The sequence below is a fragment of the Aphelocoma coerulescens genome, chromosome 1 (genome assembly GCF_041296385.1).
Source record: "Aphelocoma coerulescens isolate FSJ_1873_10779 chromosome 1, UR_Acoe_1.0, whole genome shotgun sequence".
NCBI classification, from domain to species: domain Eukaryota; kingdom Metazoa; phylum Chordata; class Aves; order Passeriformes; family Corvidae; genus Aphelocoma; species Aphelocoma coerulescens.
The window spans coordinates 50,425,562-50,452,611 of record NC_091013.1 but is presented as its reverse complement, the minus strand read 5'-3'; the positions used below and the strand labels follow the sequence as shown (position 1 = coordinate 50,452,611).

General features: G+C 42.6%; 2 protein-coding genes and 1 long non-coding RNA gene across 12 annotated transcripts in view; 1 reads left to right on the top strand and 2 right to left on the bottom strand.

The window, feature by feature from the left end:
• Positions 1–208: 208 nt before the first annotated feature.
• KCTD12 (potassium channel tetramerization domain containing 12) lies at positions 209–4,810 on the bottom strand. Its single transcript, XM_069008835.1, has one exon. It carries the CDS (start codon positions 4,713–4,715, stop codon positions 3,717–3,719), a length of 999 nt encoding a protein of 332 aa, XP_068864936.1. The 5' UTR covers positions 4,716–4,810; the 3' UTR covers positions 209–3,716.
• Positions 4,811–11,312: 6,502 nt separating this feature from the next.
• Positions 11,313–14,003, bottom strand: LOC138107533 (uncharacterized). The gene is made up of 3 exons (XR_011149572.1): positions 13,880–14,003; positions 12,568–13,059; positions 11,313–11,812 (listed from the first exon to the last, which is right to left on the bottom strand). It is a non-coding gene; the product is annotated as an uncharacterized lncRNA (long non-coding RNA).
• ACOD1 (aconitate decarboxylase 1) overlaps positions 12,441–27,050 on the top strand; it is a 28,157-nt gene continuing 13,547 nt past the window's right edge. For 7 of the 10 annotated variants that reach the window (XM_069008775.1, XM_069008767.1, XM_069008757.1 and 4 more), the window contains exons 1-5: positions 12,587–12,607; positions 16,723–17,055; positions 18,257–18,379; positions 25,611–25,686; positions 26,610–26,739. The gene's annotated coding sequence lies outside the window, so the exon portion shown is untranslated. Of the gene's footprint in view, positions 12,608–16,722; positions 17,056–18,256; positions 18,380–25,610; positions 25,687–26,609; positions 26,740–27,050 lie in introns of all 10 variants that reach the window. The other 3 variants (XM_069008716.1, XM_069008720.1, XM_069008743.1) reach the window with 3 other exon arrangements.

The following is a 27,050-nucleotide window of genomic DNA, read 5'->3' as shown; positions in this document are numbered from 1 at the left end:
GATGCAGTCTGAGTGTTATACATTTCTGTTTATCTTGCCATGGCAATTACTAGAGGTCTCTGGATATATAATTTTCTTTGGTCTGTGTTTCTGCTTTATGTATTAGTTTGGAGTCTTTGCTGAAGTTATGAATGTGATACTGTGGGAGAGCAAAGCTAACAACATCTGCACAGAGAATAAAAGGGACAACATAAACCACACAACTGAGTTAATATTTAAAGAACAAAAATTTAATTTGGTATGCAACTTTTTCCTAGGAGGATCTTTATTTTCAATGCTATACATGTGAAAATAAGAATGAATAAGTGGCTCATTATCTACATGTATAAAAATATAAACGTCCTATCAAACATATGCGAAGTCCCCCTTCATGATATGCATCACTGAAAAGACGTATGCCTTAACTTCTAATTAAAAGAAAGACTGCCTTTGTGGGTTTTTTAACAGCACTTGTAAATGCTACTGCATTCATCCATAAGTACATGAACTGTGAACAACAACAGCTACAAAATGTATACAGGACTCCAGTATTGTGCCTTTATATTTTTGTATGTTTTCATGTGAACAAGTCAGCAGAGTTATTGTGTTTATCCATTCTCTGAGCTCTCAAAAGAACAGACCAGCAAAACTCAGTGACTTTGCCTTGAGCATTTTTCTTTTTAAAAACTTTACTGCCATTACTAAGTAATGGTTCAGAAAAATACCATCTTCTGTGGCAAAGCATCAAATGACTATTATAATTATGGCACCATCATTTTAAGCCTGCTGACGATACTGATAATGGGTTATCACTAAATTAAAGGCCCATTTCTTAACACTAATAATGCTTAAAAATTTTTAGCACAGAGACTAAAGAAAATCATCTGTTTATATTACATCCATTTTTACATAAAAATAAGAATTACTGGGTCATCTGCCAAGAAAGGGATAGACAACCATTAATCAAAAGACAGGCAATCTTTGTTTTAGAGATGCATTCAGCCACCTGGAAGTTTAGTTACGATTCACATTCAAGCAAATATATCATCAATTTCGGTTCTACAAGCTGATGATACTCATATTCAACCTTTCCATAGAAACAAGTATAAGAAACCAGTAAAACATTACCATGTTATGTACATAACATAATGTGAAAATGCTCGGCTAGATATATTATGAAATCCTGTAGCACTAAAATGATTAAAAAACTAAATGATTCGTGTAAAATGTTTATATACTGTATATATATGTACACTAAATCACAAGGTCAATTTAAAACTGCCCCTATTCATAGCTCCTATGATGGATTTAGTAAGCTACCAGATTCTTAAAAAAAGAAAGCTATCTAGAACGAATTTGAACACTTTACTGAAAACTGATTTTATACAAAATCTTAAAAAACATACGTCAGAGTTACTTAACAGAAACTAGAAAAAGACAGTGGTTATTCTTGAGAAGGGCACTGTAAAGACCTAGTAGCTGTGATACATGTCTTTTCACTTGTGGTATAAGTTAAGCACAGAGAAGTCATCTCAGAGTAAGGCATAGGACAAACAGACTTCATTCCATCCTCAGGTGTATTGGCCTGTCACTGTATCTTATTGCTCATCTAATTTGGCAGGTTTACATTTCTACCCTTTTAAAAATACTCCATAATACAACTATCTACAAACAGACAGTATCCAGTGCTTTCATATGCACATCTTCAATTTAATCACACTGATAAACAACCTTGCTAATATTAGAAAAAAAAAAAAAAAAAAGCCACGGTGATGAAAATTATTTTCAGTTTTTGGTAGTTGTCCATGCACTTAATGAAAGACCAAGTGGTGAACAGAGACTGAGCACTGAAACTTGACAGAAATGTAGCTATAGCTGTTTTCAAAGGAATTAAGGTTTTTTAAAAAACCCTACTGTGAAATTCTTTGGTTAGAATACAAGTGCTAGCAGTATTTCTAAATTTGGAGTTAGAACTAGAACTAGCTAGAACTAGAATTATTGTTCGAGAGTTTTAAAAACATAACTTCAAGCCTTTAATATGTACTGCTAAATTCTTCAACACTTCAGATATATTTAGGATATTTTTCTGTGATGGTCTGAACAGGCTATAAACATTCTTAAATCAAGTTTAGGTTTTTAAAGGAAAGTGCTTTTATACTCTAGACTTCAAGAATTTATTAGAAAGAGTTGCTCAGTCTTCCCTACTGTAAAACCTGCAGCTCAGATCATCAGTTCCAAAGCAGACTCTGACTGCCTCCTCTGGGAAAGACTGTTAGACAGCAGTAACAAAATACATCTCAGAAAGGGTAATTTCCCCTGAAGAAAGTTGGCATCATTCTTGTTTTTCTAAGGACAGGGCTCAATCCTTTCTAAGAAGCAGCAAGTTTGTCTAGGAAGAGGTACGCAACTCTTAGCAGTGTCAGTGCCCAGATAATACTGCTATGAAAACTAAGAAAATTGTTCTTTAAAAAGTCATTTTTGTCATCTGCTGGCTTCAGAGTTTTACAGCACTAACATGACAAAAATTAACAAGGGTTCTCTTGGTGACATTTATAATGTACATCTGCACTAATTCAAGGTACGTGATTTCAACTTCCCAGGACCCAGGCCCTACCTTTACTCAGATAAGCCTGGTTTCACCTCATTCCCATCATTTTGAGGGTGTTTAAGGAAATTATGCATTGAAATTTATGTCCATATTATAGACAGTAACTTCAAGAGAATTATAAGGACTTCAGACCACCCATGGAGGTTACGATTCACAAGCACTTTAATTCTTCAAAGTGTCATTGTTTTACCTCTCAAGGGAATAAACACATGTCTCTGAGGACACTTCATAGTCCAAATGGTTGGTTATCCAGCAAACCTGTCCTTTCACATCAGCCTTACATGCTCGCTGTGCAGGCCCTGGTCCAGTTTAACAGCCTGGAGAGAGGAGTTCAGAAACATGGGGAGCAAAGAGGGGAGATGGAAGCAATCAGTTGTGAAGGGCCACATGCATGCCTCCTGCAAAATTACTCATCTCAACAAATAAAGTATGAGCCAGTGCAAATCCCTCACAGTCAGGCTTCCCTTCTATGTGACAGTCCTTCGCAGACAGGCATCATTTTGATGGGGGTGGAGGGGGAAGGGGGGAATTAAAAATGGACCATTTGGGGTCTGCCCACCAAGGCAAAACTCCCTTGTAAGGGTATTGGGACAGCAAAAGACAGCCATTTGTCATGCCATCTTCAACAGAAGTTGCTCAAAGCAACTTTAAAGCTGCTCAGCCCCTAACTGGATGATTTTTAAAACGCCCCACCCTGACAGAGCTATACCTCAGCTCTGTGTGTGGAGAGGGACAAAGACTGGGTGCACATGCACGCTTTTGTGGGACTAAGTATTGTCTACTCCCAATACTTCTCTCCTTCGTCGCTACCAACACAGCTACTGGGAGATGTGGGAGGGAGGGTGATGGTGGCTGATCAGGGACGTGGTGGCCAAGCAGGGACACGACAGCCGAGGCACAACACAGTGACCTCCTGGCCCCGGGGCTGTCAGGAGGTGGTGCAAGAGGGGTGGGGGCTGCGCCGGGGCTGGCCTGCCTTGTGCGTAGAGGCAGACACCGGGGTGAGAAAAGCACAGGGAGACACGGCCTCCCCTCCGCATCCTCCTTCCTTCGGGATGGGAGGGAACCGTAGGTGCGAGGGTGTGCAGGGGCGGCTGTCTTGTCCTCACGCCACGGGCTGGGCGGACGCTCAGTCCCGGCAGAAAACATACTCGGTGTAGCTGGTCCAGATCTTGTCATCGGCAGGACCACCCTGCTCGGGGGCGAAGGCGCAGGTGCCAGTGGAGGAGCAGGCGGCCATGCGGAAGCCGGCCTCGGAGAGTCGATCGAAGGCTTGCTCGAGGAAGTTGAACTTGAGGTAGTAGCGGGCAGTGTAGCGCTCGGGAGGACGGTCGGGGTCCCGGCTCTCGTTCAGGGTCTCCCCGAAGACCTCTTTGGCCAGGGCCGTCTTGCCGCAGACAGTGATGCGGGCCACCCGCCGGAACTTGGCGTCAGCTTGCGCCTCCCGCCCGATGGTGTAGGAGCCCCGGTAGCCGATGGTGATGTAGCCCGAGCGCCGCCCGCCCGCCCCGTCCAGCGACTGCGAAGGCGTGAGCAGGGGCCCGCCCGAGGGGCTGCGGCTGGCGGTGGGCGACGGGGCGGACGCCACGGCCCCGCCGCCTCCTTCCAGCGGCTCAGCCTCCAGGTAGCCCAGGAGCGGCGGCGGCGGCTCCTCGGCGCAGATGGAGCCGTCGCGGTGCAGGGCGGCGGGGCGGGCGGCGGCCGCCCGAGTCTGCGCCAGGCGCCGAGCCAGGTCGGGCAGCTGGAAGTACTCAGCCTCCCGCTGGAGGCGGCTGCGCTCGGGGAAGTGCTCGGGCAGCACCAGCTGCAGGTCCCGCAGGTAGTCCAGGATGTAGCGGAACAGGAAGCCGTCGCGGTCGAGGAAGAAGCGGCCCTTGCTGTCCCGGGGCAGCTCGCTGGGCTGCTGCTGCGAGAACATGCGCCAGAGCAGCGAGTCGCGCACCGAGACCACGGTGCAGCGCCGCGTCACGTACACCTGCCCGCCCACGTTCAGCTCCACGATCTCCGGGAAGGACGACCAGCCGCCCGTCGCCGCTGCCGCCGCCCCGCTGCCCGGCGCCCCGCTCCCCGCCGCGGGCGACACGCCGCCGCCGTTGGGCAGCCCGCGGGCGCTGTCCGCCAGGGCCATACCGGAGCGAGCCCGCCGGAGCCCACGCCCTTCCTCCTCCTCTTCCTCCGGCCGCCTGGGCTACGGCAGGGCCGCCGCCCTCGGGGCAGCGCGCAGCCCTCCGCTGCTGCCCGCCGGAGCCTCCCGCCCCGTCTGGCGCCGGAGCCGCGCTGCCGCTGCGCTCCCCGCGGCCGCGCCTCTGCCCGCTGCCGGACAAGCTCCTCCGTCGGGCTGCGAACGGAAAGCCCCGGCACCGGCGGCAGGGCCGTGTTTATGTAGCGCGGCCGCACCTCGCGGGAGGCGTGGGAGGCTGGCGGGAGGCAGAGCCGAGCGCACGGGGAGGGGAAGGGGACGGCCCTGCACTGACGCAGGGTCCCCCATCGTCGTCCGTCCCCCCCCGCCCCAGTCCTCCTTCCCCGGTTGCGGCGGGGACCCTCTCGCCGCCCGGTGCGCGCCCTCCGGGCTCCCACCGCCGTGGGCGAGCACCGCGGTGTGCGTCCAGCGGGGATAAAACCTTGGGGGTCCCCTCTCCCTCCCTGCCTCCCCCAGCCCCCTGAGCGAGGCTTCGGCTCGCTCTTCGGCTTCTCCGCGACGTCTCGTTTTTCGCAGGCAAGAAGAGCCCTCTGTTTGCCCCTAGGTGCTGGAGCGGGCAAGCGGCGGGACGCTGCTGCTCTGCCGAAGGAGTTGTGCTGTACCCCTGCTAATCTTCCTAAGGCTTGTCCCAACTCCCGCCAAGTGAGAATCCGGGCGAGATAACGGTGTCCTGCCCCTCCCTCCTATCGCCTTCGCAGGCGAAAACGCGAGCCTGTGGTGCTGCCCGCTCTCGTCTCGCCCGGCTCCTCGGCCTGTTTTGGGCTTGTAAGACATCCCCATCACTACGCAGGTTTTTAACGCCTTGAAGGACTCCGAGAAAACCCCCGTCGATCCGCATTCCCGGAGGGAGGCTCGGCGGATCGCACCGTTGGGTGGCATCGAGAGCGCCGTCCTAGGGGTCCCCCGCCGGCCGAGGGAAGACCCTGGTGGCGAGGGACACCGCGGCGCGGATGCGGTCCCCTCCAGCTGCCTGACAAGTGGCACTTCACCGAGAGAGCCAGGCTCCTCGGGTCTGTGTGCATATTTGTGTATTTAGGTGCCCTTACAGCTCAGATTTAATTAGGATTAATTAGGTACATCTGGTTCTGCGTGAAACGTAAGCACCTATTTAACATGCGTTGGTAGAAAGCATTTAAATTGTTTCAGGCTTTTGCTTGAATTTATCCTACATTTCTGTGTCTCTTTGCAACCAGCAGTAAAGAGCTGATGCCTTGAGGCATTCAGTTGCTCTCCCGTGGGAGTTTGTGCTTTCTTCCTCGAGAGAGTAGCTCGAAGGACAGGAGGGTCTGAGGAGTATGAAGACAGCGGTCAGTGCTCTCCTTTCGTAGGGGTGACGAAGCCCTCTCTGGACTACCCTGCTGCAAGTGCCCCCCTGGTCTGTGAGATAGAAATCAAAAGATGCAGAGGCAGGGGGTAGAAGTCCTTCAAAAGTTGAGAAGTGGGAAAGGAAGGAAAGGCAGGTTAGTTCTCAAGAAGCAAGGTAAGTTTGCCCAAGAGAAGAAGAGGGGGAGTTGAGAAACAGAAGTTTTGAAAAGGAAATGGATGATAAAGAAGAATGATGTGTCTAGGGAGAGGTGACAGGGAGAAACTGTGGTCTAAGGAAGGAGATGGGGTGTCTAGGGAGAGTGGACTATCAGAATTTACAGGAGTTTCATCTGGACAAGACCAAGAATATGGTAACAAAGATGTGGACCATTGCTCTTTCCATGTTGGAAAGCCAGTTGCCAGGACTTTGACCACCAAGTATTTTCATTTGTGGGAGTGAAGTAGGTTAATCTGATGCTTTGCTGACATTTTGTTACAAGAGCTTGTTTCTCTTTTTTTCTTTTTTTTTTTTTTTTTTTTTTTTTTTTTTGTTTTGGTTTCTTTGGTTTGTTTTTTGTTTGTTTATTCGTTTGGTTGGGGGGTTTTTTGAGAGATAAATAGAAGAGGCTAGAACAGTTCTGAAAGATGAGGGAAAAATAAAATTATCCTGAATTAGGTTGTTTTGCTACCTATTTAAACAGCAGAGTTTGTTGCTAGAGGAAAAAAAAAAAAAAAAAGGAGAAATAATGTAGCGTGTACTGCCACACAGAGAATCTTTGTTTTCTTCCTGTATACTATTTCAGGGTCAATTCACCAGAGTAAAAGCACATGAAATTTTCACGTGGTGGTCTGCTGGTGACAGTTTCATGGAGTTGCTTTTACTTCTTGGTCTCTTAATATGGCATCTCCCCCCACATCACCCTGCTCCCGGCCATACTTAGCAAGAAGCCACCTCAAGAGCCTCCCACAGATTCGTATTTTAAACTCCACTTCCCTAGTGTGGGCTCTCTATTGAGAGCACTGTGATTAAACTGTGCACCCAGAGGATGAGATCATATAATGCTTGAGCAGGCGCTTATTCATAGCAGAATTTACAGTGGAAGATTTTGTACCTTCCAGCAGGTGAGTCTTAACAAATGCTCCCATATAAAAAAAATGGGATCTTTAATTCATTTGTTAATTACAATTATTTCTTTTTTTTTTGGCATTGAGTATTAATGCAGGTTAAGAAAAAAAAAGGCACTAACATATTCTTTAGACTTGAACTTTCTATTTGTCTTGAGCTTTGTTAGATTTGAGACCAGACTTCATAAGTCCTGAGCTTAATGGATTCTTCCAGTGCATATTTTCAGAAGCTTCAGAGGTGAGTTAGTTATGCTGCTCCTTCAGACACTGACTCCCCAGAGCTTTACCTCTGCCTGCCTGCTGTCTCGTGGGAAGTCAGGCGAGAAGGAGCCACCGTGCTCCTATGCAGCAGCACCACCATGTGATGTCCAAAGCCCGCACCTTAAAGGGATGGGGGGAACACAGATGACACAAACACTTTATTTGGCCCACTATCCCAGGTCTTTTTTAAGGGCACAAACCCGTCCATCCCACTGCAGTGTTTTCTGTGTCAATGTGAAGCAGACTCCAGACTCCCCTTCAAAAAGGGAGCAAGGAGCCTTCTAGGAAGACACTGTTCATACAGCCTGTCCTGGGCAAAGACCCAGCTTGCAGTGTTTGTCTCTGAGATAGATGTCATTTTCAGGGCTTAAAAACATGCCCAGCACTGAAATAACTCTTTTGAAGCTACATCTCTTCAGAGAAATTATATTCTGTGGGCATCTCACTGCTGCTTTATGCCTTGCCTGGCTGCAAGGCTTTGGTTATTGTAACTTCTTTCGTCAACAGATTTTTTTCTCTTTTCACAATATGTTCATCTAATTTCTTCTGCATTTCCTATTTCTTTTCATTTGGCAATGTTTGTCTCAGGGAGGAGGATTGGACTTCGTCTGTGGGTATTACAATGGGTAAATATATCAGCAATTTTTTACTTACGTGTCAGTCACTGGGTTGTGTAACACAGTCATAGTGGTTTATTCTTATTTTGTGGGGGAGACAGTGAAACATTGGTACATGTAGCATTAAAGGCTGCCACAAAATGCCTCCTGTCAGGCATACAGCCCCCATAAAGGGTGTTAAATATTAAATATGGTCTAATGAACAGGCAAGGCTTTATGACAATAAATGTGTCATTGAATTTCTCTGACTATGCAGTACTGGAACATTTCTGAGCAATAGCTCCCTCAGTTCAGACAGTCACATTTCAACGTTTGCTATTTGCTGCTGACCAGAACTAGCTATAGGCACACTGTCTTAACCTGTCAGGATACAACAGTTTTTCTTCTTTTAATATTTTGAGAAGTTTTGGGGGGATTGATTTAGTTGTGTTGGGGTTTTTTTATAGTTTTTTTGTTTGTTTGTTTTTGGGGGGTTTTTCGGGGGAGGCTTTTGTTGTTTCCATGTTTACAAAGATGCTTCCATCACGATGGGCTCCTATTTTGCATTTTGGGCGGTACACCCATGGATGATCCAGGCTTATTCAGGGAGGACAGTTTCCTTCACAAGCCGTGAAGGAAGGGTAACACCTAGTGGAAATAAATCCGCATTGCAGTTAAGAAATACAAATGGTTCCAAAGTACTGCCCTCATGACCCAAGGCATATAAAGAGAAAACTATACTTTTTTGGTAGATGTAAACTATTATATATTCAGCTTCTTCGTGAGAAACTTAATAGAGCAAGAACACATTTTATTCCTGTTCTGAACTAAAGTGTTGGTTTATCATTTCTTCTAGCAGTCTTCACTGTGTGAAATGGTATAATATTGCTTAGAAAATACCTAATTGCATATGACTGTGTTTGAATTTAATACTGAATTCAGTGAAATATTTAGCCTTCTGCATAAAATCATCAAAAGGAGTTAGTGATCTAAACTGAACTGGAGGTTCCAATATGCTCATTTAAGGTTCACAATCTTGTTTAGAGGATGCAAGAAAAAGAGTTTAGTAGTCCCACAGCGGAGCATATTGCCTAAGAGTCTGGAATGCTTTGCATTTTTGGCACTTACATGCTCTCTAAAATGTGTCCATAGGTTTGACTTTGACAGTTAATGGATGGCTATTATCTTGAAACCTTTCCCATTTCTGAATCGTTGTTCAGCCTCAGCGTTACACTCAAGTAATATAAAGTAATACTTCCAAAAACTGGAATTGTGCATTATTCTACCCAATGACACAAGAACTCCACTCCTTCTAAAGAGTGCTCTCTCTGCAAACTCATTTTCACATGCTGTATATAGCTGAACACAAATGCATACATTCATAGATTTCAGTATTTCATGTGAATTGTAATGAATGTTACCTGTGAAGTTACATCTGATAATATCTGTTCATAGAGATTGTTTTGTCTCCATGTTTGCATATGCAGTTGAATATGTTTCGCTGAAACTGCATGTTCTAGGAAATCCAGCTGCTGTGAAAATCTGCATATTCAAGCATGAAAGATATTGAAGAACCAGAATAATATAGGCTGTAAGGGACCTCAGAAAGTCATCAAGGGCTCATGCACTTTCCTCCTGCCAGGGTGCTACCAATATTGCTTTGGATAATTTTGTGAGGGCAATGCTCTGCAGTGTCTGGGGAAGAGGGAGGTGAGAGAAGGAGGACAGACATTATCTGTGTATTCTGTGTCCTTGGCCAGGACAGAGCTACATAGTGTGACTGAGAAACATAATCAATTGAGCAATTAGTGAAGGTCAGAGCTGTGTTAATTTCCTTCAAGCACCTTTGCAAAAATTGGAAGACAAAAGGTGCCCTCTCAGTGTCATGGGGACATGCAGGTAGGTTCTGCCTCAGTAAAGAACACCGAAGGGGACACCTTCCACACACATCTTGAGCATCAGTGAATTTGGAGAACACAAGAAAAGAGGCTATGCACCTTATGTCAAATGGGGAAATACTCCCAGCTGCTTCTTTTCAGGTGATATCTAGGAAAATGCAATATTTTATCTCCTGTTTCCCTGTTTTGGTTAATTGTTGGGAAGTTACAGGCCTGTCCAATACCAAAGGAGCAGAGGACAGCTGTGTCATTTTATAACATGCTGTGGTGTGGTATTTTATATGCTCAGCATGTGAGGCTTTTCTCCTGTGCTAAATTACTCGCAACCCCTATGGAGCAGCTTTAACTCAGGGTTCTTTTTGTGAGCTTGGGCTCTCTGAAATTAATCTTCCATATCTCTAGGAAACATTTCATTCATGTCTTCAAATCCTCCCTCAGCAATTCTCTTATCTGTGAATAAATAGCATTCTGACCTGGCTTCTACCACAGCAACAAGAGAAAGACAACCAGACCTCTGCAAACGTGAGTGGAAACTACATCCATCTTCTACGTTAACCATCAGTGTGAGTCAAGAGCCTTAAGGTGTCTCTTAGAATTTAACAGTATGAGGATTCAGCAAAAGAGCTCTCCTAATAGGAAAAATACAGCTCATTATCTAGCCAATTAGGATAAAAAAACCAAGCTCTACTCCCTCTGCTTACCAGCCTGCCTTCCTGTAGGGTTGGACCGGCTTCAGAATAGGTTTTAAAGGGGTAAAAAGGGTAAAAGCACATTTTTTGGTGCTTTTGGATACAATCAAAAGATAAGACCATTAATCTGCAGAGGAGCAAGTTAAGGGCTGTCCATAAGTCTATTCTTCTGAGAAGCTAATCACAAGGGTGGTATCATTCCTGGGTAGGAATTCTATCTAAGAGAAAATGCCTTTTAATGAAATTTTCAAAATGTACAGGTCTTACTTACATGCTTTTCTTAAAAAAATGTGGTTTTAAAAAAAGAATTAAAATGTATTGATATAATTATTCTTTTCAATAGAGTGATCCCTCAAAGGTAGAATAGTTAATAATAATGACATTGATGATTGTGTGCTTCAAATTTTTGTATTCACTTTAGCTGTGATTTGGAGGTATACTGTTCACTAATCTAGCATGTTACAAAATCATAATTGTGGTCAGTGAACAGTAATTAATGCATTTGCTTTTCCTTTCTGCCACTATGTACTAATGCAAGCTGTGCTTAACCAATGTTAACTCTTTAAGTTAGATTCAAATAAGCAAATGAAATGCAATCATTCATTTCAACAGACTCAGAAATTTAATGTGCTGCTTTGTTCTCTATGCATCTTTTTCTGTTGAGAACAATTTAAAATTCCTGTTATGTTTAATAGAAGAAATATCACAACCCTTAGCAGGAGTGCTTACAGCATCTGTGAACGTATGAAGGGGGTAAAAGTTCACAGCAGGCACTCTAGTATAGATAAATTGGCAAATGATTTTTTTACTACCTTAGGTACCTTGCTTGACTACCTGAGAAAAACATGTTTGCACTAGTTTAGTTTTTTTTCTCTGCTGAGACCTAAGTTTGTATCCCTGATGGCAGAACTGACTTTACTGGTGTCAAACACTGCTTGTTTCACACCCCATGTAAATTACTGAGTGGTATTAGACTGTCAAGGAATGAATGGCACCACAAGGCTTGTGCAGTGCTTCACAGTCACCTGCTTGCTCATGTCCCATCAGGGTATCTGTCCTGAAGGATCCTTTGAGTAAAGGTGGTTCCACCTTTCCATTGTGCTTCACAGCTAAGTGTCTCTCCACCAGACTTCACAATCTCTCGACACAGACTGAAATGAAATTAATGAAGTCTTATTAAGAGAATCACTGTTCACTTCCACAGAATTGAAGATTAAAAACAATTTCTATACATATAGAGAGAACCTTCAGGGTTAGCATAGTCAAACTGGTTTCTCCTTCTTAGGCCTCAGAGCCTCCTACATGGTGAGTGCAGATCCAACAAGCTCTTAGCTGCTCCAGACATCCTGGAAAATATCCATTCTCTCGAGACCTTGCCAGAGTACATGTCACCACTGGCTATAACTAGAGTTCATGCCAGTGAGGACATCTGTGAGTGAAGGCTGTAATTAGATACTCTTAGCTCCTGCAGGCAGTAAATCTCAGCTGTTCAACCCATGCCAGAAAGAGATGTTGGACCTCCTATTCACTGATACCCGTCCTGACCTGCTATGTAAAATAATGTGTCATGGAGAATACATTTCAGTTACTTGGCAGGGGAAATGATTTGCTCCTAAACTGCCAAAAATCTCTGCCTAGAGGGTGAGATGGCAGACAGCCTTCTGTTAGGGCCAAAGTTGACTTTGCCAGAACATTTCCTTCAGCCTTTATCCTTAGCAGTGTTTCCAAAACTTCTCCTACCTGGTATCCACTGCATAAACCAACCTGATTTTTGGTTTGGACTGAGCCAAGCTTGAAGAAACCTGGAATCAACTTAATCAGGCATAGCTGATGTTTCCCAGCTTGCTGATGTGCCGTGCTAATGAGATGTTATTGCCCAAAGTAATGAAAAGCATCTGTTTCTTACCTGTAAAGAAAGACTGAGGGTTGCTGCTGTTTATTTGAAGGTGAGTTTGGCAAGCTTGTCTTCCTTCTTAGAAAAGTTCACTGCATGTGTTTTGCTCTTGGCCTCTTAGAGAGGCCCTAATAGAATTCAATTAATGTGTCTAGAAAATTCTGAATGTGCTTTCCTGTTCCAAGTGTTTACATAGAGGGTATGTAGGGATTTCCTGTGAGATATCATCTATCTATGATCCATGTATGTAAATGCAAATAATACATTATCACTAAAAATGAACATATCAACAGGATAAATGTTTGAGAGACTGTTTGGGACATGTAAGAGATACATGGAATGAAGAGTGTAAGTGTTTAGATTTCATGAGGTTTTAATAAGGCAAACGTCTGGATTTACAGAAAATCACAGCCACTTAATTCCGGCAGCCTACAGAATCTTTAGGCCCTCAAGAATACAGGAATTAGATTTTTAAGAGCCTCTCTTCTCTTTGTATACTGCCAGCTGTTGAAAAAGAAAAGATTATTTATTAATTGCTTATGAACCAAGCACAGAATTATCTTTCCTGTGTCAGCAACATGACAACAGCAGAAGTATATGCCCCAAAGTTTTGCTATCCTGGAAAGAGTTATGCGCATGTGAATCAAATTGTTTATTTGTTTTCACCTTTTAATTTTTCATGAGTATTGTGTATGTACAGTTCTTGCCAAAATGCCTTTCTCAGAAAATGGAAAGCTTTCTTCATTGTTGTTTGTATTTTTAACTGAATGCCAAGAGTCCAGATTGTATCAGAACTGAGTTCCCTAAATAAAATCTTTTCAAATAAAACAAGCAGAAAAAAATCTATTCATCTCAAGGAGATTAAGTCACATATAAGTAGGCTGAGATTATAGGATGGATCTTAGTGAAGGGAAAGCTTATCTGAGAAGCAGGAGATAAGCATAAAGCCTGCAGTCATAGTGACAGTAAAAGGCTTCTGAAATAAGAAAAGATCTCTTTGTAAGTCAAGATGTTCTTTGTGACTGACAGTCTGAAAGAGGGAAAAAATTAAAACTGCCAAGTGTAAGGATGATTAAGAGGGAAGAGGAGAAAGGAAGAAATGAAATGTATAGCTAAGGAAATGTAAAATAAGTATGGAATTATTACTTCTGTATTTTATGAGCCCTCAGGCCCAGCTTTTCAGTGTTTTAGAGGAGTACAATAGCTACATAACTGTGTATTTAATACTGTGTATAATACTGACATCTATCATATGGACAATAAATGTGGTTATTCAAATGTGTTTGATAGTGGAGTGACTTTAAAATACTCATCAGTAACCTACCTACCCAGGTGATCTCCCTTCTTAACTTCTCAGCTTCTGTCCCCAGGTCAAGGCTGTTGTGGTTCTCTCCTTGATTTCTAGTGGACAAAAGTGATGTTTTGATCACTACCAGTTGACAACAGGAAGGCACATACTCGTAGGGGAGGTTCTGATAAAACCTCCTTATAAAAATAAAATTTTGCTTATTAATCTCAGCTGGATCTTGTCAGTAAGCTTAATGGGCATTTAAACCTTACAGACCACACCAGATTAAGCTAACACCTAGTTTGTTGCATTCACAATACCTACATCTTATTTTGAGTGTTCTTGTAGGATTTAAGCAATTCCTCTTCTATATAGCATTCAGCTTACTCAGAGAACAAAATACTAGGTTGTATAAAAAAATTTATGATAGTCTAAAGATTCTTGGTCGAAGACAAAGCTTATTAGTGGTCTTAGCTATACAACTTCCACTTACATTAATTGGAGCTGTTTGCCTAAATCTTGGGCTAGGTGATCATCGTAGGCCCCATCTGACTGAAATATTCTGTTCTATTTTCCTCAGCTTTGAGTATTTCAAACTTTGTTATTATGCAAATCGCAAATCCATCCACACTTCTTCTGGCAAGTTGCTGCACAGGAAAGCATAACTAATTTAATTCATTAATCCCTACCCCTGAAGCACAAACATCTATCACCTGAGCTAGTAAGACAGTAGTTAGGTTTGAGGTCTTTCAAGCTGCTGCATCAGAGTGAGAAACAATATACTGTTAAATGCACCTGAAGCCTGAATGTGTTTTGTCTGCTAACACATAAGAAAATATGTAAAAATATACCCCATATAATTTTTTTCTTCTGCTTTCCATCTTTACCAAGTTTGAACATCATAGTAGCTTTATATGTATACTCCCCAATTTTATTCAATGATTTCTTGATTTCTTTATTATTGTTAGTAGCAGCAATAGTAGTATTTTGTGTGCCATGCGTTCTAACTAGTCTGGGAATATCATGTTCAATATTTGTGTTAAGATTCACAGTACTTTTCCTTAGAAAGGACTCTGAGTATGTTCACAGTGCTTTGGCTGGACAAACCTCCTAGCTTGATGCATCCAAATGAGGACCCAGTTAAATACGCCTCAGCTGGGAAATGCCAGGCACCTAGCTGTCCAGGAGGTAATGCTGTATTAGTTCTTTTCTCACACTTGAGAATCATATCTAGTTGGGGAAATATTCCTTTGCGCCACTCTTGTTCAAGCTGCCAGCTAGAAGCTAACCTGCCTGAATTTGCACTGCGGGAGGAAAGAAATACATTGGAATGCATTTGTTTCAGTTGGCTCTTTTTTGACATCCTAAAGAGTTTCCAGGCATAAATAAAAATTACTAAAGGCAGCAGTAAAGCAGGGTTCAGGTTGAGGGATTTGAATGATTCATGAGCAAGGACTCTAATAGGGAAGAAGAATGGGCTTACAGAGTGGCGTTCATACACCTCGGTGGAGAAGCAGCAGACAGCTTGACTTGATAAGCAAGGATGATCCTGATTCAAAGCATTACAAGACAAAGCATGAGCAGGTGTTAATGCCACACTGTGTGCCAAGTGCTGTTTTTAATATGAAATGCAGTTTTCTTTAGAATCTAGCACAAGGATGTAGTGTTCCGAAAGCCAGGAAGCAGAACTTTCCCAGTGAAATCAACATGCAAATGTAAATATAAAAGTTGAAATTTTGGCCTCTCTCAACTTGGTGGCTGCAGTTCCCTACAGTTTTTGCCAGGATGTGTGACTGGCTGCACAGCATGTATGTCTTTCCATATGCACTTCTATATTTCATCTAAGTGCTTTCTGGGGGAAGATCTGAAATTTAATTTCCCAAATAGTAGTTACTTTAAAATTTACATAGGCGTTGTTGTAAGAAAAAATTAGCACCCTTTGTCAGTTTCTGGCGACTTTTGCAACTCAGTAGTTAAATCACAGATTCTAATCTAGTTCTTTATTAAAATGTCATCAAAAGCTTCAGGGTCACAGGCCTAGCTGTTAAAATCTCAGTATAGATTCACTAACACTGACTTTATAGTGACCCTCAGATATCCTTCACTACTCAGGTCTGTTGTGACTGAATTTATTTGCAGGAACCACAGCTCTTGCTAGCCACAAACATCAGTGCCCCATTTCCACAAAACTTTAGAGCAATAGTAGTAGCTATTATCTTTTACCAATAATGCTATTTTAGCACTACAAATGTTGTGATGGTTTCTAATATGACCTTAAAATAGTGTTGGTTTAGGTGAAGTTCTGATAGTGTTTATCAAAGACAAGGTGTGTAAGACTCAGGCTAATAATTTCAGCTGTATAGGACAGGTGATGAAGAAAAAGAGTCAATACATGCACTACACTTTTAGGTCGTGCACTTCAATAGGATTTTAACATATTCCTCTTGCATGTTATTCTTATCACTATCACTCTTGCCTGTTGCCCATCATGCCTTTCTTTAAGGACAGCATTGTTAATATAAAGCCTTAGTCTGGTGAGAGGCTAATTGCCTGCTGTTTCAATAAATTCCTAACCAAACTCTCTACACTGAACTAGCCAAAGACAACAGCATCAAAGCATGAGACTAAACTGCAAAACAGGGTGGCAAGAAGGCTTGCTTTCTTTTTAGAACTGTGACAGGACTGTAATGGTAGCTTATGTTATTACCTGTTGCTTTGCAGAGAGCAAAATTAGTATTTAATTTTATGGTAGATAATTTTCAACTATAAATTTTTTAACTTTTTAATATTTAAAGTAAATGTATTTTTACAGTACATACCAGCTTTTAGCATCCAAACTTTAAGAATTGGACTCAATGATCTTTGTGGGTCCCTTCCAGCTCAGAGTATTCTGTGATTCTAAAGGAAAGTTTTGATGCCCTTGGTGAGCATGAGAGCCAAGTCCCTGGGAGCAGCAGGTGGCAGTGCTGTCTCTGCTCTCCGTTTCTAAGGCACTGCAGTAGCACAGCTGGAAGAAGCCATTTCATAAAGAGTGTTTAATTGTTCGGGTTCCTGCAAACAAAGGCACTTCTGCTTATGGGGAGTGCCAACTGGCCTCATCAGGGTGGTGTGAACTTGCCCTCCAGACTGAACTGTAGCCTTCGTCATCCACATGAAATTCCTCCAAGCCATGCATGCAGCATTTGCTCCAGTTTATGTAGCAAGGAGTAAAGGTATGTAGCAAGGAGTACATGTGACTTTTCAATGCTTTTAATTTTAACCCAAGATTTATTTACCTAAAAATGATTTAACTCTTTATCCTTACTGATTTTGTTGGCAGCATCCTCTGTCAGGCACAGTTGACACTCATTCCTAGAGGTTCTCAGCAGTAGATACAGCAGCAGTGTCAGTGACAGGGGCAAACACTACTCCTGCAATGAGGCTTCACCACATAACTAAAGGCCTATTAGGAAGGCAGTACATGGGATGCCTGGCCATGCCTTTGTCTTCTCCGGGTCGCCAAACTCTGCTTGCAGGCCGTGGCTCTGAGGTCGTGTGAGACCGGCTGGCTTAGCCAGTGTGCTGATGGCTCGGGAGCAGGTTGTCTTGCAGACAGAGATAGCTGAAATGGTCCAAGACCCAAAACACAAAATGAAAGTTCAAGCAATGTAGATAACCAGGGGTCCAAAACCAGTGCTGACCACCTCATGCTCTGCTGTTTATCAGCACAGACTTACCAAATAGGACATCTGCTACCTGCAGGGAGTAGGGGCGGGACTGGAGGAGGAGCAGGGACAGAGTGACAGCCACTGCCTTAGCTTGTTGAAGAGTGATGGGGAAAAGAATGACTTGTTGCAAATGTGTGATGAGAGTAAGCCAAAAGACCAGGCCTTCGTAATGAGTGTGATCAAGTGGCATTATCCTTCCTTTTTTTAATTCTCCCTTTTTTTTTTCCCCCACTGTATTTGGAACAACCAAGATAAAAGCAGAACAAATAAAAACAAGAAATGTCATCTGTGGTCTCTGTTATCCCAAGAGGACTCACATAAAGTATGAATTAGGTCACAGGAAGTAAGATAAAAAGCATAACTATAAACTGAAAAAATAAGTGAAGAATTTTTCTTTGAAAGGATGAGATATGAATCACTGAGGTCAACAGTTTCACAACATGTTAAAATAAATGTATGCCTAATCACCAAAGCATTTCTGTCAGCTTCTTTATTACATATATATGGATCTGGTTTTGTTTTTAATCAGAATTCCTCAAATGGGAAATCTGGGTTATTTGATGCCATGTCAGCAAAATAAAGAAAACCATTGACCTCTCTGAAAAGACTTAACAATCAAAGTGGAGACATTTGGAAGTTCCCCTCTGAGATAATCTCTAAAATTTATTCCTGTTAGTAATGGTGTCTTATGAAATGCTTTTTTCAGAAAGGGCTTGGATAAGAAGTGGTATTTTGGTGAATCAGCTGAGAAAGTCAAGGGCAGACAGAAGTGGGAGAAGGAAATAAGCAGAATATGCTGACCCAAGGTTCACTGCCAGTACTGAGAAAGGTGAGATAATTTGTACATCATCTTGCCTTGGACTCAAATGGGCTGCATCTGGCAATGGGGTAAACTGACAGTATTAGCACATATCAGCATTAGGTGAGTGGGTAACGGGTTCAGTTTGTAAACCGGGCAGAAACACCAATTTAGTGCAGTGGTTTGGTTCAAAATATCCATTACTTACTTATTTTTCTTCTGTGAGATAGGAATTAGGAGAAAGCAAAGCAGGCACAAAACTTAAAAGAATATAAAGAAGTTTATTAAGAGACCTAAAAGAAAGAAAAAGTCAGACTAAACCTTCAGAACACTTCTCCTCCCCCCACCTTTCTCCCTTCCCCCACCGACAACGTAAAAAGACAACCCTTGAGATTTTCAGTCAGGTTACCACTTCTATAATAACCTTTTTTCAGTTCACTTAGGGAGAGGAGTCTCTCTTACTCATGCTATGGAGACATCTCCACAAATTCTCTCATGGTTTCAATGTCACAGTGAGGCAGCCGCCCAGGTTGGTTCTCTGCTCACATGTGAGAGTCCCTTCCCTCGACTTACAGCTTTCCCCACAACTGCTTTCGAGGGTCCAGTCTTGAGCTACTGGGGTACCATTTTTAAGGATGAGCTGTTCAGAAGCAAAGGTTCTCTTCACCTATCTCTGGGAGCATCTTCATCTCTAGGAACAGAGGTCTTCTTCCCTGGGAGCAAGGGTCCTCATCAAATTACAGCTACTGTCATTTGCTTATTTCAGCACAAGTACTTTTGCTCACAGTTGCAATTTGAATGCTCCACCCCCCATGCTGCCATGAAATTACAATAGGTACTCTGATGTATCATAGTCCATCACCATAGCTTTACAACAGAATTTCAGCTTCTAGGCTTGAAGCATCTCCTCTTTCTCCTCCCTCAGGGTCTCAGCTCTTCCTTTTTTACTGACTTTGGTGTCTCTGTGGTGTTTTCCTCACTTGCCTCCACCTTTCCTCTTCCTCCAACTTGGGAGAGGATTGATGTCTGCAGGCTTCATCTGTTCTGGAGGAAACTTACAGCACTAAAAGGGTTAATCTCACCCAGGCCTTGCAGCTGGAATTCACTTATCGCTGTTGGTCCCATGAGCTTTGCTGGGCAGTGGGGCAGCGGCCCCAGATGAGTTTCGGCCGCACCAGGGGCTGCCTGCATGGAGCAGGGCTGGGGGGGGCCGTGGATGGAACAGGGCCGTGCCACGGCCCCGCTGGGCTGCCTGCAGGCCCCTCCCCAGTTACCTGTCTGAAAGCCAGAAGACTAGAGGGCTTTCCTGGGGTTTGTTCATTCTTAAATGTGGATCACAGAGGTGTGCCAAGCTTCCTAAGTGGCTTAAAAAGTTGCCAGTATTCAAAGTAGCCAATTGATTGGTTCTGTTAGGTCATAGAGGAAGCTGTAAGCGCCTCTTTGCAAGAGAATCACTTCCATGGCTGATGCCCTCTTTACTAAAACCCAAACTACACTAAATTATGACAGAGTGAAATTAAATTAAATGGACACACACATACAGAAGCCTGGAGGAATTGCAGGCCCATCTTCAGAATTTTGTTAGCGTTTTCAGAGAATCACAGAATAATTACTAAGGCCATTGAGTCCAACTGTTGACTAGTTTGTCCTTTCCTATTCCATGTGTGAGTTATTACTGCCCTTCCCACTGAATTATTCTTTCAGTACTCACAGCCATGTATCACACTGCTGAATCAGGATCACAACAAAACTTCTGAACAAAAACCACATGAAGCCTGGCGGGGAGAAATATGAGAGAGTTCCATCTGAAGCAGAGGAACTGGTTTTTTATGATGTTTCTGCAAGCTTCAGTGTTCTCACATGCAAATGGAAAGAAGATGCTAATGTTAAAGGGCAGAATGAGGAACAAGTTAAAAAATAAACTATGGTGCATGTCGCAAGAGGGTGTCAGTGCAGCCTTCTGACTTGTTAGCTCACAGAGGCAATGAGGTCTTTTGAAGCTTCCTCTCCCTCTTTAATCAGTCCCTTTAGAACAAGCAGATCCTAGCTTCAAAGGCTTCAGGGCTTGTCAAAGAAGAAAGCTGCCTGCTCCTTAAACCATGGATGGCAGCTTAATGTCCCACAGTGGTGGTTCCCATGTGAGGCTGCCCAGCTTTGCAGGGTGGGCGTGATTACACAGCAACTCCTGTGCTCAGATGTCTTTGAAGGGTTTATGTGCTCTCCCCACATAAGTATTGATCCTCTCCATTTGACAGGACTTGCAAAGACTTGAAAAGATACTCAGTAAGGCATACTTTTTAGCTTGATCCCTCACCCAGGAAGTCTAGGTGAATCCACAGTCTTGCTGCATTTGAGCTAGTTTTCTCTAGTTCTTTTGATAATAAGGTTTTCTTAATTAAAGTGATTGTCATATTTTCTTAATAAATGCCTCAACTTTTTCTTTTTCTGTTCTACCTACGAGACTTTTTCCAGAACTTACTTGCAGTAAGCTGAGTAGAAATTTTGTATAGGAAAGCTGCAGTGTTTAGTTTGTCCACAAAACATTTTGTTAGAGAACATCATTAAAAAGGACATTTACTGACTCTGGGGAGACAGAAGGTTAAGTGCATTTCAGTATTTGCCAAATCTGGTGTATTGATTCTGCAGCCTGTCATTTCCGGAAAAGTTTCCCAGAGGAAAAAAAAGTTCTTAGTACAGCAGAGCTCTCTTCTTCATTTGAGCTCCAGTTTCCCATTTTCACATGCCTGTATTTTAAATGTGAACACCAGTTATATTTCAACAAAACTTTACTGTTTGCTATACTTTTCTGCTGATATATTAATGAAATTGTGTATCTCAGTGTACACATTTCCCTGTTGGTGACCCTACTTCCCGTATTTGCAACTGGATTTCGGTCATGCTACTACTTGCAAGTGCTGCAACCCCATTTGCAGTCTAAACCTTTAACCTGAAAATGACCTCTGATGTGTGATTTGATCTTATGGGCTTCTTCTCATGGTGTCTTTAGAGACCAACTATGCCAACCTAGGAAATTTTCCAGAATGCAAAGCAGATCATGAGTGGCATGTCTGAGGATGTGTCCATGAACAGCATATTCACAGATACTTCTCTGGTCTTCAGCAAAATATAAGTCAAACAGCAGTATTAGAATCTGGCACTGTTCTTGTTAAGGCCATTTTTCCAAGTACAATTGAGTTCCGTTAGAGCTAACTCAGGCAGGATGGGTGAACTTGGTAAATCATGAAGTCAGAAAAAAGGAGGGCTAGAATGAATCTCAAGAGATCATTTTCAAAATCCACATCTGCACCAAGGCAGGATAAGAAACCTTGGACTAATCCTGGCAGATTAGGGTAATACATTGGTAATGATTCCAGTGAAGGAAATTCTGCAATATTCTTGTGCACAGTATTTTAATACTCTTCCTGTTATAAAGGGATTTTATCACATCAGTCAAGAATCTGATAAATATTTATCAGATTCCTTTTTTTTTCTTTCTCAGCAGATAAAGTTGCTCAACACTCTCTACTTCTAAAATATACAGATTGTATTTCTGTATTGTGTACAGAAATACACTTCCACATTAAAGCTATGCCAGTCTGAAGGTCAGCTACTGCCAAAATGAAGCACCCTACATTTTTCCCCATTCAGCCAGCCCTCATGTGATTGTGATGAACTAGTTCAGAAGATAAAGTGGAGAAGCATTCAAATAAATAATAAAATTAGTTTCCTGCTGATTTAGTTCACTGGATTAAGCCCTAGGGAGGGCATCAGACAAGTGCCAGTGGTTGGACTGGCTTAGCTGTGATGTGAAATGGAATAGCTTCTCTTTTCTGGGCTAAATAAACCTCCTCACGCCTCTTTCACAGACCATGCTTTCTAAGCCTGTTATTGTTCTTAGGCTCCTCTGAATCCTTTCCATTTTTCTGTATCTTTTTTATACATGGTATATTTAATGTATTTCTGTATCCAAAGACTATTTAAAATGTATGATTCAGTTATGAGTGAGCAGGCCATCAGAAGCATAAAGAGATCAGTTGTAGCTCATATGCTCTTCTGCCCAATTTTCCGTGCCTAATTTGTGTGTGCTGTTACCATGACTTTGCCTACCTGTGTAATTGTTCTTACAAGATGGATGGATAAACACAAGTGTGCCACCCTCTTCCGAGCTTTTCCAGTTTAAGAAATTCCAATTCCTTAAATTCAGTGCAGACATTCCAATCTGCACCTTTCCCTGTGTGGTCACTGCTCCTGTGGCCATCTTATCATGTTCAATTTTAACTTAAGACATCATCAAAATTCCAGAAGAACCTCAAGCAAGAGTTTCTCAAGGTGGGGTAGATAATTTCCCTCAACTTTCCTTCCGTTTTGCTCTGTGTATGCACTGACCTACATCAAGAGTAGGCACATGACAGATTCTCAGTCTTTCATGTAATCAGAACTCTTTTGGGGTTAATGGCTTCATGCAAGTATAATGTCGTGGCACTCTAAAGGAATAAGATGTTAAGATTTGCTGTATTCTTTTAGATATTTATAAATTTAGATTTTTATAAATAATTTATATTTCCCAGTATAGATTAATTCCTGATTCACATTCATATATTTTTCTCAACACATGATCTAGAGTATTGAAGCATTTGTTTTTTCTTTTAAAGCCATCACCACCTGAAGCCATATAGTCAGCTGAGAATTTAAGTTTTTACTATAACAGTTTCTCACTCTTATAATTGGAAAAATGGGAAGAACAGAATATAGAAACAGCAAAGTTAAAACAGTAAGTCCCAAATATATGCAGCCTTTTAAATCCCATCAATTGTTAATAACTGTGAGGTTGGAGTTTGTGCTAGAGCATGCTGTGGATGAAACCCACACTGTAAAGAAGGGTGCACCAATGATGATTCCATCGCTGACTTGACTATCCCACCACAGACTGCTGTAACCTGTGTGTTGCTCCATCCTTTGTAACCAGATCCAGTCTGAGACGAGCCAGATAGTTCAGAAATATTCAGAAATGCCTGATCTGAAGATAAGGATTTCCAGGCTTTCCCATCCTTCCTGTGAAGGCTTTCATGTGGTTCTCAGAGCACAGGAACAACAGAAACCTATGGGCAGGCTCTGGATACACTGCCCTTCAGGCTCAGAGATGATGTGGGACCTTTGGGTGGATTCTCTCCACTACAGGCTTCTTCGTGGTGTAGTGACATGGAGGAAGGAATTCTGCTCACCTTCATGTACTGCCCACCCGCTTGTGAGAACTTAGTGAACTTTTGAATCCCATTTTTTTTCATAGCCTTACAGGGGTTTCCCAGGGTACTGACCACACTTTGACTCAGACCAGAAGGAAGGAAGGAGCAATAAATAGCACAGAATGCTGAGGGTGGCCATAGACCCAGCAGTATTGTTCACCTGGAGTCAGTGAGCAAGCTGACCACACATCTGACTCTATCGGAACATAGGAATGTTTCTGGGGCCTGGGAAGAGAAGGCCTATGAGGAATCAGGGGGCCTTAGTAGGTGGGAATATTTAAGGGATTGGGGTATCTTTCTTCCCCTTCCTTCCTTTCTCTGCCCCACAAAAATTTCCAGTGCTTTTCTAGTGTTCTTTTGAGACATGTCATGTTTTACTTGCACACAGTCATATATCTTCTCTTTTCTCTCTTGTCTTCTCCTTCACTGTCACCATCCACCTTCACTAATTGATTTTGACTGGAGAAGCTTCCCAGGGTACACACAGGGTAGACAAGCATGGGGAAATATGCCTGGCCCTTGCTAACACAGGAACAAAAGGGGCAGTGCAGGGCTGGGCTGGGCTGGGCAGGTGGGGGAGAGTCCTGTTGCCAAGGGTAGTAGAGTGAGACAGCAGGAAGCTGTGGGGAAAATCTACTCTGCATCAGCCATCCCCTTCCTCCTTAGGAACCCTGCCCTTGGCAGCAGCAGCTGAACACAGAAGCACAAAGCAGCAATGGGTGGATCGGGCTAAAAACCACACAGATTTATTTTTTCTTTCATAGGCACCACAGACACCAAACTGTCTCCTACAAGTTGCTGCCAAAGGCAGCTTCCTGCTTTTTTTTTTTATGGTGAAACAGCATTGCATTGGCCCTACCCTGTGGATCGCCGGTGACACAGTAACTTACACCCCACTGCAATTGCGCTGACAGCCGAGGATGGGCCATAACATTTCACTGCTCTTTCATTTTAATACGTGGAAAAGACTCTACAACTCAAAAGTTGTAAAGTAGGTATGTTTATTGTGGCGCCGGACGCATGGAGGGTAGCCCCGAAAAAACCATGCGTGCTGACTGCGGTACTCAGCTTGAAATATATATACAGCATATACAAATACATACACAGTACATATGCATCAAGTTACACAATAGGCCTATACATATTCATCGTCTGTCTCCGCTTCATATTGTAATTAGCTTAGCATTCTATTACACCTGTGCAGTGCCGCCTGGTGATCATGGGCCGGGGTCTCTGGGATGAAGCAAAGTCATCCTCTGATGAAGTAAACACTCTACCTCAGACTTAAACTTTTCACCTTGCTTCCTTGCGCATACTCTCTGAGGTCCTGGTTCAAGTCCAAACCCCAAAGCTGGTTCAAGCCAGTTCCAAGGTCCGAAAGGAGGAATTCTGGTCATGGTTTCTTCCTCTTATCAATGGTCTGGCATCCTATCCTTATCCTCCCATACATCCTTCCCCTTTGCCTGGCTGGTATAACAAATGTTCAGCAAGCAGTACATTGTTTAGCAAGCACCTGCAAAGTTTTGCAATACTAGCAGTACCCGCAGCACTTAACCACTAAAATATAAGCCGCTTGTATCAATTTGATATTCGTTTAACTAGATGGGGGGAAAAAATGTACCTCTTGTCTTTTTGGACTCCCCCAGCCTCCCCTCCTTGAGTTTAATAAAATACCATACCAAATCAAGGAAAGAAAAAAGGAAAATAAATGCCCAAAGAAAACATAGACTTCAAAACAGACTTCAAAACTGCCCAGTTTGATAAAGAATGGAAACAGCCAGATTGCAGAAATGGAGAAATCTTCTAAGTGTGGAAAAGAGAAATAAGAATGGTTTATTTCTGTATTATATAAACCCCACAGTCATAGTGATGGCATTGTGCTATGCAAATAAGTTACTGAAGTCAGGAGGATAAGCTGTGTGAATTTGTGGTACCACTAACACCATCTATTCTCCCTGAATATGACCTCTTTAAATAAATAAACGCAAGACTCAAACATTGCATTATTTTCCTTACAGCTAACCCTAGTGCTCCTGCAATAACTCAAGGCCACACAAGGAGGGGCATCTTCCAACTACTGCAGGGAGGGAAAAGGTAAATAAAATTCTGTCCACTACATCTGATGGTAGGTTTCCTTTTTAGGTGAATAGTTTTAAACCCTGCCAGTACTGAAGCATCAACATGGTTGATCATTCCTATCATTTTGTGAAAGTAGTTCTTTTTCTTGATTTTTAATTCTTCCTGCATCTGGTTGAATCTACTATGCTGAAGATGAGTAATCATAGGGAAAAAATAGAGTCATTATAAATTCTAAACCCCAAAATTCTTCAAATGCTACTTATGTAAAAAGGACCAATTTAAATCAAATCATTAGCTTCTGCTTAGATGCTCAATTACAAGTGTAATAATATAAATGTTTTATGTATTCACAGCTCTTGTGTTCAAATTTAACCTTTCTTCCATTTTTGCTGTTATTTCTCCCTTTTATAAATGTTGGTGTAATTAAGCCCATTTCCTCTTTAGAGGTGAATACACAATCACAGCTGGAAATTCCTCAGTATGTTTTACAGTCTGAAATATGTGATACTCAATCTCACAGCTAATAACTACCATGACATGTTTTATAATTGCACCATAAATCAGAGACTGCTGCATTTAAAGTGTAATTTCAGGCTGTTTTGCAATATTTCTTGGCACTTTTAGAAATATATCAGGGTGGAAAATGCATGATCTAGCTAGGTACAACCACAGATGAAGAAAAAGCTTTTTCTGCAGTTGTTGGAATGCCCCAAAAGAGATGCTCAAGAGCAGGGACATACTTGTCACTCATGGGATGCCCAAGCTGCCTTGGGGACCTCAATGAAAGCATGATGCCTGAACAGGTGTTTCTGTCCAGCAGCTAGGAGGAGTGGGTGGAAATTAACTCATGGCACAAACTTGAAGAGTGGGCAATCCATTAGCAACACGTACTCTGTGGCTTTTTTAATGTGATTCATTGTTTAAATCCTCCCGTGCAGGGCTATGTTTGGGAGGGACAAAGCCGAGAGCAAGAGAGAAAGTGTCTGCTGTGGAAGTTGGAGGAAAAATTCTGCTAATTCACACAGCATCTTCCAGTACCTGTCTCAAGCCATCTGCAGTTGCTGACAGGTAAATGATGGACTCCCACAAAATTAGGAGATTTTTTTCTCCCAGAGCCTCTTTCTGACTGAAGAATGCTGCTTTATTATTCATTCTGGTTTTGCTGTATATGGTATAGGTGTTATTTTAGCCCCTTCAGCACATACAAAAGCTTGTAATGAATCTTGGATAATTTCTTAGGGATGCCAAATCCCTAAGAACTAGTTTAGATGCGAAGAACCTTAATTAATGTTTAAGCTTGTTGGATACTAGATCTTGATACCATATCTCCCCACTGGACCACCACCAGCACCCTGCCATTATGTCCTGACATCTGGCCT

Bases quoted from the DNA above. Each gene is read 5' to 3' on its own strand.
- KCTD12 (XM_069008835.1), bottom strand. From the start codon at position 4,715: ATGGCCCTGGCGGACAGCGCCCGCGGGCTGCCCAACGGCGGCGGCGTG.